This window comes from Papio anubis, chromosome 2, assembly GCF_008728515.1.
Source record: "Papio anubis isolate 15944 chromosome 2, Panubis1.0, whole genome shotgun sequence".
NCBI lineage: Eukaryota > Metazoa > Chordata > Mammalia > Primates > Cercopithecidae > Papio > Papio anubis.
Window position 1 is genome coordinate 28,712,578 of NC_044977.1, and position 14,224 is coordinate 28,726,801.

The window sequence follows — 14,224 nt, forward strand, 5'->3', positions numbered from 1 at the left end:
ACAGGAAAAGAGTTAAGAATCAGAGTTCTTGTATGTTATTGAAGTTAAGCTGGTATATATTTAAATTAGAATATTATCAGTTTAGCATGTTAAATGTGATCTCCATAGTAACCACAAAAAAATGGCTAGAATATACTTTTGTTTCACTACAAAATATCAACAAGACACAAAAGAAAATAATGCAGGAAATGAGTAACAAAAAGCTATAAGGCACAGATAAAATAATTAATGACAAAATTTTCTCCTTATCAGTAATTACTTTAAATGTAAATGGACTAAACATTCCATTCAAAAGACAGAGATTAGCAGAATAAATTAAAAAACATAATCCCAGCATATGTTGTCTACAAGATACTTACTTTTGATCCAAAGACACAAATTGGCTGAAAATGAAATGATGGAAAAGTATACTTCTTGCAAATAGTAACCAAAAGAGAGCAGATATGGCTATGATAATATCAGACAAAACAGACTTGAAATCAAAAAAGTTTTATGAGAGACAAAGAAGGACATTATACTTTAATGGGAGGTTCAGTATAGCTAGAAAATGTAACAATTGCAAACATTTATGTACCTAATAACAGACCATCAAGTATATAAAGCAAAATTTAACAAAATTGAAGGGAGAAATAAACAGTTCTACAATATTAACTGGATACTTTAATACCTCACAATAACTGATAGAACATCCAGACAGAAGTAAAATGAGGAAATGGAGGACTTGAACACGATAAACCAACTATATCTAAAAACAAAGAGTCAATAGATTTTAAAGGATAGATATCACATAAAATACCTTCTCCGACCACAATAGGATGAAATTAGAAAACAATAACAAAAGGAAAATGGGAAAATTCACAAATTTGTGGAAATTAAATAACAAACTATTAAATAATAAACAAATCAAATAAAAAATCACAGGTGTAATCCCAGCTACTCAGGAGGCTGAGGCATGAGAATCACTTGAATCCAGAAGGTGGAGGTTGCAGTGAACTGAGATCACACTGCTGCACTCCAGCCTGGGTGACAGAACAAGACTCTGTCTAAAAAAAAAAAAAAAAAAAAAAAAAATCAGGGAAATTTAAAAATATTGAGAAATGAAAACAAAAACACTACATACCAAAACTTAAAGGACACAGCAAAAACAGGGCAATGAGGAAAATGTATAGCTTTTACAAATGTTTATATTTAAAAAACAAGAAATACCTCAAATCAAAAACCTAACTTTACAACTTAAAGAACTAGAAAAAGAAGAACAAACTAAACCCAAAGCCAGTAGGAAAAAGGGCATAAAGGTTAGAGCAGAGATAAATGAAATAGAGAATAGAAAAATAATACAGAAAATCAATAAAATCAAAAGTCAGTTCTTCAAAAAGAGAAACAAAGTGAGAAACCTTTAGCTAGATGAACTAAGACAGAAAGGGAGAAGGTCCAAATTACTAAAATCAAAAATGACAGTGGGGACATTACTATTAATTCTACAGAAATAAAAATGATTATAAGAGAGTACTATGAGCAATTATACAACAACAAATTAGATAACTTAGATGAAATGGACAAATTTCTAGAAACACAATACCTACCAAGACTAAACCATGAAGAAACAAAAAATCTGAATAGGTCTACAACTAGTAAGGAGATTGAATCAGTAATAACAAATATCCCAACAAAGAAAAGTCCTGGAACTGATGACTTCTTCAGTGACTGCAACCAAACATTTAAAGAAAAACCAACATCAATCTTTCTCAAACTTTTTTTAAAAGTTGAAAAGAGGAAACATTCCTCCTTAACTCATTCTATAAAGCTGGCATTATCCTATCTCTTTGACACTCCTATAAAAGAAAACTACAGACCAATATTCGTTTTGACAATGATGCAAAAGTTCACAACAAAATATTAGCAAACTGAATTACGAAGCATATTCAAAAGACTATACATCATGACCAAGTGGAATTTATTCATGTTCAATATACAAAAATTAATGTAATAGATCACATTAAGAGAATAAAGAAAAAAACTGCATGATCATCTCAATTGATGTAGAGAGGGCATATGATATAATTCAACATCCTTTCATGATAAAAACACTCAACAAATTAGGACAGAAGGAAACTACTTCAACATAATAAAAGCCATATGTGAAATATCCACAAAGAATATTGTACTCAATGGTAAAAGACTGAACCTGTTTTCTCTAAGAAGGGACAAGGCAAAGATGCCCATTCTCACCACTTCCATTCAAAATAGTACTGGAAGTCCTAGCCACAGTGATTAGGCAAGGAAAAGAATACAAGGCATCCAGACTGGAAAGGAAGAAGTAGAATTATCTCTGTACACAACTGATATAATCTTATATGTAGAATACCCTAAATATTCCATGCAATTTTTAAAAACTGTTAGAACTAATAAAAAATTCAACAAAGTAGGACACAAAGTCAACACACAGAGATCAGTTTTGTTTCTATACACTAACAATGAGCAACCCAAAAGGAAAAATTAGAAGACAATTCCATTTACAATACTATCAAAAAGACAACTGAGGAATTAACTTAATCAAGGAGATGAAAAACTTTTATAGTGAAAACTGTAAAACATTTCTTAAAGAAATTTAAAAAGACATAAATGAATGGAAAGACATCTCATGGTTATGGACTGGAAGTTTAACTTAACACTGTTAAGATGTCATTACTACCCAAAGCAATATACAGATTTAATCCAATCCTTATGAAAATTCCAAAGACCTTTTTTTGTGGAAATAGAAAAACCAGTCCTAAAATTCACATGAAATATAGAAAGATCCTAAATACCCAAAACAATCCCAAAAAAGAGTAATAAATCTGGAGAACTCACACTTCCTAACTCCAAAACTCACTAAAGCTACAGAAATCTAAAGAGTTGGCACTGACATAAAGACCAATGGATAGACAGTCCAGAAAAATAAACTCTCACATAATCAAATATGGTCAAATTATTTTTGACAAGGGTGTCACAACCATTCAATGGAGAACAGACAGTCTTTTAAACAAATGGTATGGAGAAAATTGGGTATCTACATGTGAAAGATAAAACTGGACTCTTACATAACACCATTTGCAAAAATTAACTCAAAATGAATCCACAACCTAAATGTAAGATCTTAAACTAGAAAACTCTTAAAAAACAAAAAGCACCATTAGATTTGGCAACACTTTGTAAAATATATGATACCAAAGGCACAAGCAACAAAAGAAAAAATAGACAAATGGCAACCTACAGAATGAAAAAATATAATGGGAAAACATATATCTGATGACTGGTAGCCAAAATAGAGAGGGAACTCCTCAAACTCAGCAACAACAACGAAAATAATCCAACTCAAAAAAAATCAAAGACCTTGAACGGACATTTCTCTAAGGAAAATATATAAATGGATAGTAAGCACAAGAAATGATACCCCAAGTCACTAATCATTAGGGAAATGTAAATCAAAACTACAATGAGATACCACTTTATGCTCATTAGGATAGCTACCATCAAAAAAAGAACCCACAAAATAACAAGTGTTGGTGAAGACGTGGAGAAATTGGAACCCCTGTGCACTGTTGGTGGGAAGTAAAATGGTGTGGCCACTGTGGAAAAGAATATGGTAGTTTCTCAAAAAAATTAAAAATAGAATTACCATGTGATCTGGAAATTCCACTGCTGGGTATATACACAAAAGAACTTAAAGCAGGGTCTCAATTTTCCAAAGAAGACATGTAAGTGGCCAAGATGTATGTATTTTTTAAATGCTCAACATGACTAAGCACCAGGGAAATACAAATTAAAATCACAGGGAGGTATCACCTCATACCTGTTAGAATGACTATTACCAAAGACGTGAAAGGTAAGTGTTGGCAAGGATGTGGATAGAAACAAACCCTAACACACTGGTGGCAAGAATATGAATTAGTGTAGCCATTATGAAAAATAATACGGAGTTTCCTTCAAAAATTAAAAATAGAACTACCATATGATCCAGCATGTCCTCTTCTGTATATTTATCCAGAGGAAATGAAATCAGTATGTTAAAGAGATATCTGCACACCCAGATTCATTGCAGCACTATTTGTAAATAGCTAAGATATGGGATCAATCTAAGTGTCCATCAATAGATGAAGGGTTTCAGAACATGTGGTACCTATACAATGGAATACTATTTAGCCTTTTAAAAGAAGGAAATGTCATTTGCAAAACCATAAATGAACCTGGCAAACATTATGTTAAATGAAATAAGCCAGGCACTGAAAGACAAATACTGCATATTTCATTTATATGTGGAATCTTAGAAAGCCAAACTCATAGAAGCACAGAGTAGAATGATGGTTACCAGAGGCTGGGGGAGGGGGATGGGGAGATGTTGGTAAAAGGATACACAATTTCAGTTAGGCAGGATAAATAAGTTCAAAAGATCTATTGCACATCATTGTGACTATAATTAATAACAATATGTACTTGAAAACTGCTTTTAAAAAACACAGGGCCTTGAAGAGAAATGTGTATACCCATTTTCAGAGTAACATTATTCAAAATAGCTAAAACATGGAAGCAACTCAAGTGGCTATCCACAGATGAATGGATAAGCAAAATGTGGGGGGTGTGTGTGTGTATTTATAACAGAGTATTATTCACCCTTAAAACTGAAGGCAATTTAACATATGCTATAACATGGATGAACTTTGAGGACATTGTGCTAAGTGAAATAAGCCAAAAAGATACTTTATTGTTGCACTTAGATGAGGTACTTAGAGTAGTCAAAATCATAGAGACAGAAAGTAGAAGGGTGGTTGTCAGAGGATGGAAAAGCAGAGAATTGGGAGCTATTGTTTCATGCTTATAGTGTTTTAGTTGTGCAAGATGAAAAGAGTTTTAGAGATGGATGGTGGTGACAGTTGTAAAGCATTTAAATGTCTTTAATGTTACTGAACTGTACACTTAAAAGTGGTTAAGATGGTAAATTTCATGTTATATGTATTTCATCACAATGGGAAAAAAAAAACAAAACAAAAAACTAAAGAGCCCTGCAGAAATTTAAGTTTTCTGTTGTCATGTATTTTTCCTTTCTTTAAAAGTTACTTCTCCATGAGCACGGCACTTTTCCAAAGGAGGAAGTGTGCTTTATAATTCTGCATGTCTTCAACATGTAGTTCAGCATCCTGCACCTAACAAGTCCTCAACCAATGTTGCTGCTATTCTTGACAAAATGCCTCATGAATATGTTGTCTGAAATAAAATGAAAGTGGAATAATGTCTCTTCCAAAAAATATTAGCCAAATATTTCTATCCACCTATGAAAAGAGCCATGCAGATAACCCCAAATTTATTAACTCCAAAATTATATATTGTTTTAACATGCTCACGATAGGTTGATTAAAGAATTCAGTTTACCACTACAAAAGAGTAGATGGCTGAAAGCACACAGCTAATTTGCAAAATTATAAAAGAGTACATATCTTAAGACTTTTGTATGAAGAACCAATAAGCTCATTAAATTAATAGGATAATCTGGGATTAATGCACACAGAATTAAAGTCTCAATTTCTAGAAGAAGTATCTGTGAGAAAAAAACTGAAAGGTTAATTTACTGCCGGCTATGTATGGAATACTTTATCAGTAGGTTCCTAATGTTTAAATTAATCTAATGAATTGTTCAGGAGCCTCTTTAAACCAAGCGCCTGGGGAAAAAAAAAAAAAGGGAAATACTTGTAATTCCAGCACTTTGGGAGGCCAAGGCTGGCGGATCAGGAGGTCCAGGAGATCGAGACCATCCTGGCTAACACGGTGAAACTCCATCTCTACTAAAAATACAAAAAATTAGCCGGACATGGTGGCGGGCGCCTGTAGTCCCAGCTACTTGCGATGCTGAGGCAGGAGAATGGCGTGAACCCGGGAGGCAGAGCTTGCAGTGAGCTGAGATCACGCCAGTGCACACCAGCCTGGGCGACAGAGCGAGACTCTGTCCAGGAAAAAAAAAAAAGGGAAATGCTGCAATTACTTATTAAAAATTTGTCGAAAACCAGTAACTACAAGAGCAGTTGACACATATTTTGTCTCTTAAAAATAAGAGAAATGTGTGGGGCGAGGTGGTTCATGCCTGTAATTCCAGCACTTTGGGAGGCTGAGGTGGGCGGATCATTCAAGATCAGGAGTTCAAGACCAGCCTGACCAACATGGTGAAACTCCATCTCTACTAAAACACAAAAAATTAGCCAGGTGTGGTGGCGGGCATCTGTAATCCCAGCTACTTGGGAGGCTGAGGCAGAACTGCTTGAACCCAGGAGGTGGAGATTGCAGTGAGCCGAGATCGTGCCACTGCACTCAAGCCTCGGAGACAGAGTGAGATTCTGTCTCAAAAAAAAAAAAAAAAAAGGGAAATACAACATCCTCTTACATGTCAGTTTTGTATCTGTTCATAGAACATACAATGACATCCAGGGAATCAATTAGCCTAGGAGAGACGCAATCAAATTCAATAGTAAACTACCACAGCAAAGCTTTGATGGTCTCCATCAAAATAAGGAGGCCTGAAACAGTTTATAAACTCAAAGCACCAGAAAAAATGGTATACCTGGAGAACGTTAAATCAGTTCCTGCTTTCAGGTGGTTCTGTATCTAAATAGATGACTATATTCCAAAGATCTCCTGAGACAGAAATTTCATGCCTTTTCTCAGGGAACTGGTAAATCTCTTCCTCCTCTGTTGAATACCGTCCTGTTTGTCATTACCCCTCTCATTTAAAGCTAAGGTAACAGCCAGGCATCAGACTCGTCCTAATCTGGTCCAAGGTGGGATCGCTTATCATCTTTGTTCTTAATGAAAGCTCTGGATTAGGGATGGCAAACTGGTTTCAATGGATAATGTCAACTCCAGTCAGTTGGTAATGATGCCTGATACACTCTCGAAAAGAACCATTAGGCCAACTGCTGTTTATCAGGAAGAATTGCCATAATGACTTAGTGTGTGGTGCAACGGTAATGAGACAGCCCCAACATAATTGGGGCCTATTTGCTATCCCTGTTTGTTTTTCACTTCCCAAGGTGGTCTACTTGAAGTGAAAAAAAGCAAGGCAAGATATATTCAGTGGTGGTGAAGATGCTACAGTCCTTCTTCCCTTTCTCTTGGCTCTTGGGTATGGTGACGTGTGGTTGTGCTAGTCTCATGTTATGAGTCCAGTCAGTGGCAAAAGTTATGTGGCAGCTGCTATCAGAACACTTTCACTTCTCTACTCTACTGTAAGCACAGTACGCTCCTCTGCAAAATTCCAGTAGTCTGCCGCTGGTCCAATTCACTCCAAATGTCAACTTCCTCATTTAACAAGGCCAAGTAGCATCATTTTCTCTAGTTCCGTATCACTGGTTACCCACCTTCTCAAGTGTGAGGATCTCCACATGCTGCAAGAAACTTTTAGAACCCATACCCTCAACCTAAGAAAATATGTGACAAAAAATAAATTATGAATAACACTTTGAGTAATTTTATATTTTACTACCCACAACTACATCTCTATATATTTGAAAATCTATAGCATCCAGATGTATGAGGCATAACGCCATCTTAGACAATTATTGGTAGACTCAGGAATTCGTGAACTCCCTGGTATACTCTGAGATCCCCTAGGGCATTTTGGCTCCCAATTGGGAACCACATGATTCTGTGCATGGAGACCAGAAGGGAGACGGCTAGAGGCCTCATTATGGCAAATCTTAAAAAAACAACACTGGGGAAAATTATGTTTCTTCTGGTTCTTTCTTCAGGAAGAAATAAATTTGACCTTCTTTTTTTAGGTTATATTTTTACTTAGTCATTGTCACTGCTCTCCTTTGGATACATTTCAGTTTCCCTCTAAAATGTGGAAATCAAAGCTAGACATAAAAATCAAATCTAAAGTGTATTCCTAAGGAATTCTGTGTTATCATGGGCAATTGCCTAGTCAGCTCTGTACATCTCCCCAATACCTGAGTTAGACTACCTTTCTACCAGAACTCTCCTTACTCAAGATGTATATGAAGCTTACTGACTAACCTAATGTTCTTAAAAGCCTAAAGATCCATATTTGATTTTTATTAATACAATGTATGCTTAATTCTGGCTACATTATTTTATTTTTCATGGATTAGAGGAATATTTTAAAATAAACTTTATTGTGTGTATTTAAAGTACACAACATGTGTTATAGGATACACACAGATAGTAAAAGGGTTACTACAGTGAAATAAGTTAATATATCCATCTCACATAGTTACCCATTTTTCTTGTTTCTGTGGCAAGAGCAGCTAAAACCTACTCACTTAGTGTAAGTCCCACATACAGTACCTTTTTTTACTTCAAAGATGCATTGTGAGCTGCTTTATTAGAGTGAAATGAACCATTTAGCAAACTGTGAACTTCGTAAGCAAGTGTTTAAAACATGATTTTCAAAGACATTCCTTACCATTGTGTTTAAAGCCATAATGCAAAGGGTTTACATGTGCACGTTTAAAAGATGAGTCTCAGCATGTTACTTCAAAGATGGATTGTGAGCTGCTTTATTACAGGCAAGTGAACTGTTTACCAACCCGTAAACTCCCATATACAGTACAACTGTATTACCTACAGTCCTCATATTGTACATTCGGTTTCTGACTGCAGTTTTAAATTCAGAGTCATTCAATATAACTTACTCTTCTTAAGCAGGCTGAGGAGGAGAGTTTTGAGGTCCTCTTTTAGGTATGGCAGGGAAAATCAAACTATAAGAATCAAATTTCATTGAATTCCAGTAAGAATAAGGGTCTTAGGCTTTTTAGTATTTTATTTGCAATATGGGTGAGATCCTTGGAGATATTTTAGCAAAAAACTTCATTGTAGCTGTAAAAAATGTCATTATCATGATAATACAGGTACAGTCAGAAAGAAAAGGAAGCATAAGTGCTGTCAATGGTAATAATTTCAATCACCAGCTGAAAGCAATGTAAATGAATTAAATCTAAGAATGTGGTTTTTTTTTTCCAACAGTCAATTTGATGAACCCTTGAACCATCTTTTTATTTGCTGGGAGCAGACACGAAGTAATGATTTTAAACAGAGTATATATTTATGTCATGTAAATTAATTAGGCAAAATGTCTATATCATATTTTAATCTTTTAATTGTCTCTTATTCTTTTCACATCAAGCTTTTATCCAAAGCAATTTTTTAGCAGTATAGAGTTCAGTTGCTTCTGTTAAACAGTAAAAATACCAACATGGGTAACCAAGTAGTAGATGAAAGACAGTTTTTCCTTATAGAAGTATTAGAGCTGATGAAGAAAATATATTAGAATATAATTTTTTGAACTCCTAAGGAATCTGAGCATTGATCACTAATTGCTAATATCATTAAAAGAGAGACAATCAGCCTCCCAGCGGAAGAGCACACTACCACCTATGAAACATCTTGACAAAAAAGACACATCTGAATGGGCAAACTGCTAGTCTACCAATTTAAATAAAAATGAACAGAATGGAAGAACCTGTTGAACTACTCCTAGTAATGCAGTGAGCAAAATCTAGACTGTGTGATAACTATAAGACCACCAATCTGGTTTTCTTACAAATAAACTTAAGGAAGAACAGAAAGGAAGGGAGTGGAAGAGGGAGAGAGTGTGAGAGAGTGATAGAAAAAGAATCTTGCAGTTTATGACAGGAGACAATTAGAAATATGAACAACAGACTGGATATTTTGCTATATTAAGAAGGTAGTAACTTTTAGGTAATGATATTTGTACTATGATTTTTAAACAGTACTTACTTTTAGAATAAATGCTAAAATACTTATGGATGTAATTATACAGGGTCTGGGACTGCCTTCATAATCCAGGTGTCAGGGAACAGTTGGGCTACAGATGAAACCAGTTCACCTACAAGTTGATCACTGAGGCTGGTTGATGGGTTTACAGAGTTTCATTACAAAATTCTCTTTAATTCTAATTTTGAAATCTCCCATATGTATTAGTTTGCTAGGGCTGCCATAACAAAATACCACAGACTGGGTGGCTTATACAACAGAAGTTTATTTATTTTCTCGCTATTCTGGAGGCTGGAAGTCCAAGATCAAGGTATTGGTAGGCTTGGTTTCTTCTGAGGCTTCCCTACTTTGCTTACAGATGGTCACCTTCTCCCTGTGTCCTCACACATTTTTTGATTTGTGTGCACCTATCCCTGGTATGTCTCTTTGTGTCTCAATTTCCTCTTCGTATGAGGACACTAGTCAGACTGCATTAGGGCCCACCCTAACAACTCTATTTTAACTTAACTATTTCTTTAAAGGCCCTATCTCCAAATACAGCCTGAGCTACTGCGAGCTAGGGCTTCAACTTACGAATTTGAAAGGAATACAATTCAGCCCATAACACCACAATAAATTTAAAAATAACATAAAATATGTTGATAATACTTTTAAATAAAACAGGATGCATACATAAAATCCTTAACTTCAAAAACTGAATTAAAAAGATATGAACTGTTTCTGAGACTACATCTTCAAATAAACTTGTCTCATATTCTCACCTTTTAATATTTGCCTCCTCACTCGATGTGTATCCTTAGCAAAGTTGTTATATTCATTTTCCTGGTAGTCCCTTTCTGAGATCTTAGAGACTAAATTGCATCATATGGAAAACAAAATTCTGTGGTGAGCAACTAGCTATATCCAGGCACTACAGCATTGTCTATGTTTTAAAGAAAATATTCATGTAACAAATATTATTTCTCACTTTCAAAATTATGCACAAACTGGGGAATTGACAAGGGTTAGGCGATAGCACAATCAGGAAAACATGTCCCAAGGTACCCACTTTTATCTCAGTGGAGATCACTGGTAGAGGGTCAGGGTGTCTGATTTTCCTGTCCTACGCAACTGGGTTTACGTGAAGTCATACAGAAAATACTAGCCAGACTTTACATAAATCTGGGAATATAACACATTAGTTAGAAGTTAGCATTACATTCCAAAAAAAAGGTCATTACAACCTGAGAGAATGAGGCCTAATAAGGTGACAAACTTTACTAGGGATAAATGTATGATTTTACACTAGGGCTCAAAACCACTTAATGGAAAAAATAAGAAAAGAGAGGTATGGCTTTACGTGAACACATATTAATATTTTTGTTAAAAACTTTAACTGGTAATGAGGACACTGAGGGTCAATAATGTGTTTACTGATAGTTCACACATTATTAGGTGTACCAGTAAGATTCCAACAACTCGAAAGAAAGATGAGGATCCCATTTCAGTCAAGGCTGTTCAGGTTTCATCTGGCATATTTTGTTTCTAGATAATACACTTTAAAATATAATGCTAGGATGGTAAATATACTTAATACCATGTCAAATGAAGAATAATTGTTATTCTTGAACTTGGACACATTAGTCAAGATTAAACAAAGACTGAAGACAGACATAATCTTGTCTTCAAATACTTGGGGGCCTGCCATTTAGAAAAGCTTTAGGCCTCCCCTCCTTGGCCCCAAACAGGAGGAACTCAGTAAACCCAGCTAACCCCTCCCCATCCCTTAGGAAATATCACTTCCTCAGGGAGGCCTTCCCTGGCCTACAGACTGTAGGCTCCTGGCCACTGGCTTCTGCAGTTTTCATTCTTCTCTGTTGGGCACTAATCCTATTTCTAATTGTCAAATCGTGTTAGCCTGTGTCTTAGTAAATTCGGTTGCTTATAATAAAATACTATAGACTAAGTGGCTTATAAATAACACCCTTATTTCTCAGTTCTGGAGACTGGGAAGTCCAAGATCAAGGCACTGCCAGATTCTGAGTCTGGTGAGGGCTTGCTTCCTGGTTCTTAGATGGCTGTCTCTCACTTGAACATCGCATGGAGAAGGGGATGAGGGGTCTCTCTTGGACTTCCTTTATAAATACACTAATGCCAGTCATGAAGGCTCTGCTCTCATGACCTCATCACCCCGCTAAAGTCCCAGTTGCTAATACCATCATCCTGGGGGTCAGATTTTCAATATTTGAATTTGTAGGGGAGACACAAACATTCAGACCATAGCACCACCCTAGACTGTAAGTTCTCAGAGAAGACAGACCATGTCTGATTTGCTGGTCCTAGAACACTGGTGCCTAGCATAGTAGAATGAAAGAACCCATGAGACATGGATTTGGACTTAATATGAAGATCTATGTATTTTTTAATAGTGTCGTGCAAATTCATGGGCTGCCTCGAGAGGGAGCAGTTTTCCTTTCACAGGTGGCCCGCATTCAGGCTTAAAATGGCAGCGAGAGTGAAGGGATTAAAAGTGACTGGGCTAAATGAATTTTACCCTCTTTGCCAACTGAAGAACTATGATTTGAATTCTTCTGCAAAACATCAGCTCAATTCTGATCCATTTTGGAAAAGTTTAGTAATACATTTTTCATAATTGCTTCTGTTCAAACCCAAATTTCATTTAATGTTTCTCCCCACTTTTTATTTCTCCTTCTCTCCCTAATCCCCAAAGCTGATGATTAATATTTCCATTTTATTATAAGGATATATAAAGCTTCAGAAAACATAGTGGCAGACAGTGAGGTGAGGTCAGACTTAGAAACGAGGAAAATATTTCTGAGATTCTTAGCATCAGCTGAGCTGAAAGTAAATGTAGATTTGATAAATGACACAAAGTCATTACCTCTCCACTTCTCTTTTTGCCGATTCGATTTTTACAAGGACCCAGTTTTCCCTAAAAACACATCAGACTTTCAGCAAATATAAAGACTGCATCTTTTACTCACAAGGCAAAAAAAAAAAAAAAAAAAAAAAAAAAAAAAAACCAAATTTTTTTCAAAAAAAAAAAAAAAAAAAAAAAAAAAAAAAAAAAATTCTACCTAAATACTTTTCATTAAAATATATGCCCTATAATACTGGTTTTCAGATAGTCAAATGTTACATAATTTTAGTTATTCCTGTGGGAGTTAATAAGCAAAGACCTTGAAGGTCAATCTCCTTACAAATTACTGAAACTACCAATTCTGACCTTGATTACTTGATTTAGTTTGATAATGAAGTTTGAGGATAAAGTGAAACATGAACAAATACACATGCCTGCTATCCTTCCTCTAGTCTCTATCTTCCTTCTAGAGAAACATCTTTTGTGACAGTATCCTCTAGCCCTCTATCAATTCATAGATAATTATGGAATTGTGAAAACAATATGTTATCAACCAATAATAATAAAAATACAAATATATTTATTTTAAACCCTACTACATCTGTTGAAAAGGTTAAGAAACAGGTAGATAGAAGCAATTAGGTAGAAGATTGAGAAACAATTAGATAAGGACAGGGAATTAGGTAAGCAGTGGGGGCTAGTAAATGATACCCTGTACCTGGAAGTACAACTGTTGGGAGGGAATCCACATACCAAGCAAAGGGGCTTCAAGAGAGCTCCACCCACAAAGAGGACTGAGTATGACTCTCTCGAGTGTGACATAGATGGAAATAACTTTTACGACCTTTAAATCTAATGCCTACCTCTTTCTGAAGACTTAATTCCTTCTAAGGATGAAGACAAGGAAGGGATTACAGCGAAGACAAGAGGAGTATGGGGAGGTTCATGATTTTCAAATGCTTAATGTTTTCCTTTTGTACCATGTCATACTAGCAGTTAAAGACCAGAGAGTAGATGTTTGACTTAAACCTCACTATGTTTATGTTGATATTTATACCTTTACACATTTTCTACAGCTTTAAGCAAACCCTGCCAAACAATGTAATCATTCTCATGTTTAGCATAACTTCAGACATGTCTCTGAAAAACAAAAAAATACATGTGAAAAAAGATATGCCTATCCCAGGAAAAATTACATAGGTATACTCTTCAGAGCAGTGCTTCTCAAATTTGATTGTGGATATAAATCACCGGGAGATCTTGTAAAAATGCAGATTTTAATTCAGTGGGTCTCAGGTGGGGCCTGGGATTCTGCATTTCTAACAAACTCCAGGTGATGTTGATAATAATGGTGCACAGAACACACTCTGAGTATGTTTTAGACCATGACATGAAAACCCAGATTCGGCAGGAAATCTGTCCCCTCAATCTCATTCCCCCTTTCATAATTTCCCACTGAGTTCCTACACTTTTCCCTGTTTTGCTGGTGAGAAAGCTTTAGGTACAGCTGGATGGATACAAATGAAAAGAAAATATTCTAGAATTACAACTTCAAGTGAAGATTTTAAATTGACTGAAGGGTAT

At 35.5% G+C, this 14,224-nt stretch overlaps 1 protein-coding gene and 1 long non-coding RNA gene across 6 annotated transcripts in view; one reads left to right on the forward strand and one right to left on the reverse strand.

The window, feature by feature from the left end:
- The window catches only part of MORC1 (MORC family CW-type zinc finger 1), a 160,458-nt gene that overhangs the window by 78,450 nt on the left and 67,784 nt on the right, over window positions 1–14,224 (reverse strand). For 3 of the 4 annotated variants that reach the window (XM_031662989.1, XM_031662988.1, XM_031662991.1), the window contains exon 15: window positions 10,542–10,631. The exons of the other annotated variant lie outside the window; for it this stretch is intronic. In XM_031662989.1, the coding sequence (XP_031518849.1) occupies window positions 10,542–10,631 (90 nt within the window). The remainder of the gene's footprint in view (window positions 1–10,541; window positions 10,632–14,224) is intronic. 4 annotated transcript variants of the gene reach the window in all.
- The window catches only part of LOC110742515, a 77,094-nt gene that overhangs the window by 58,527 nt on the left and 4,343 nt on the right, over window positions 1–14,224 (forward strand). The gene's annotated exons all lie outside the window — the stretch shown is intronic.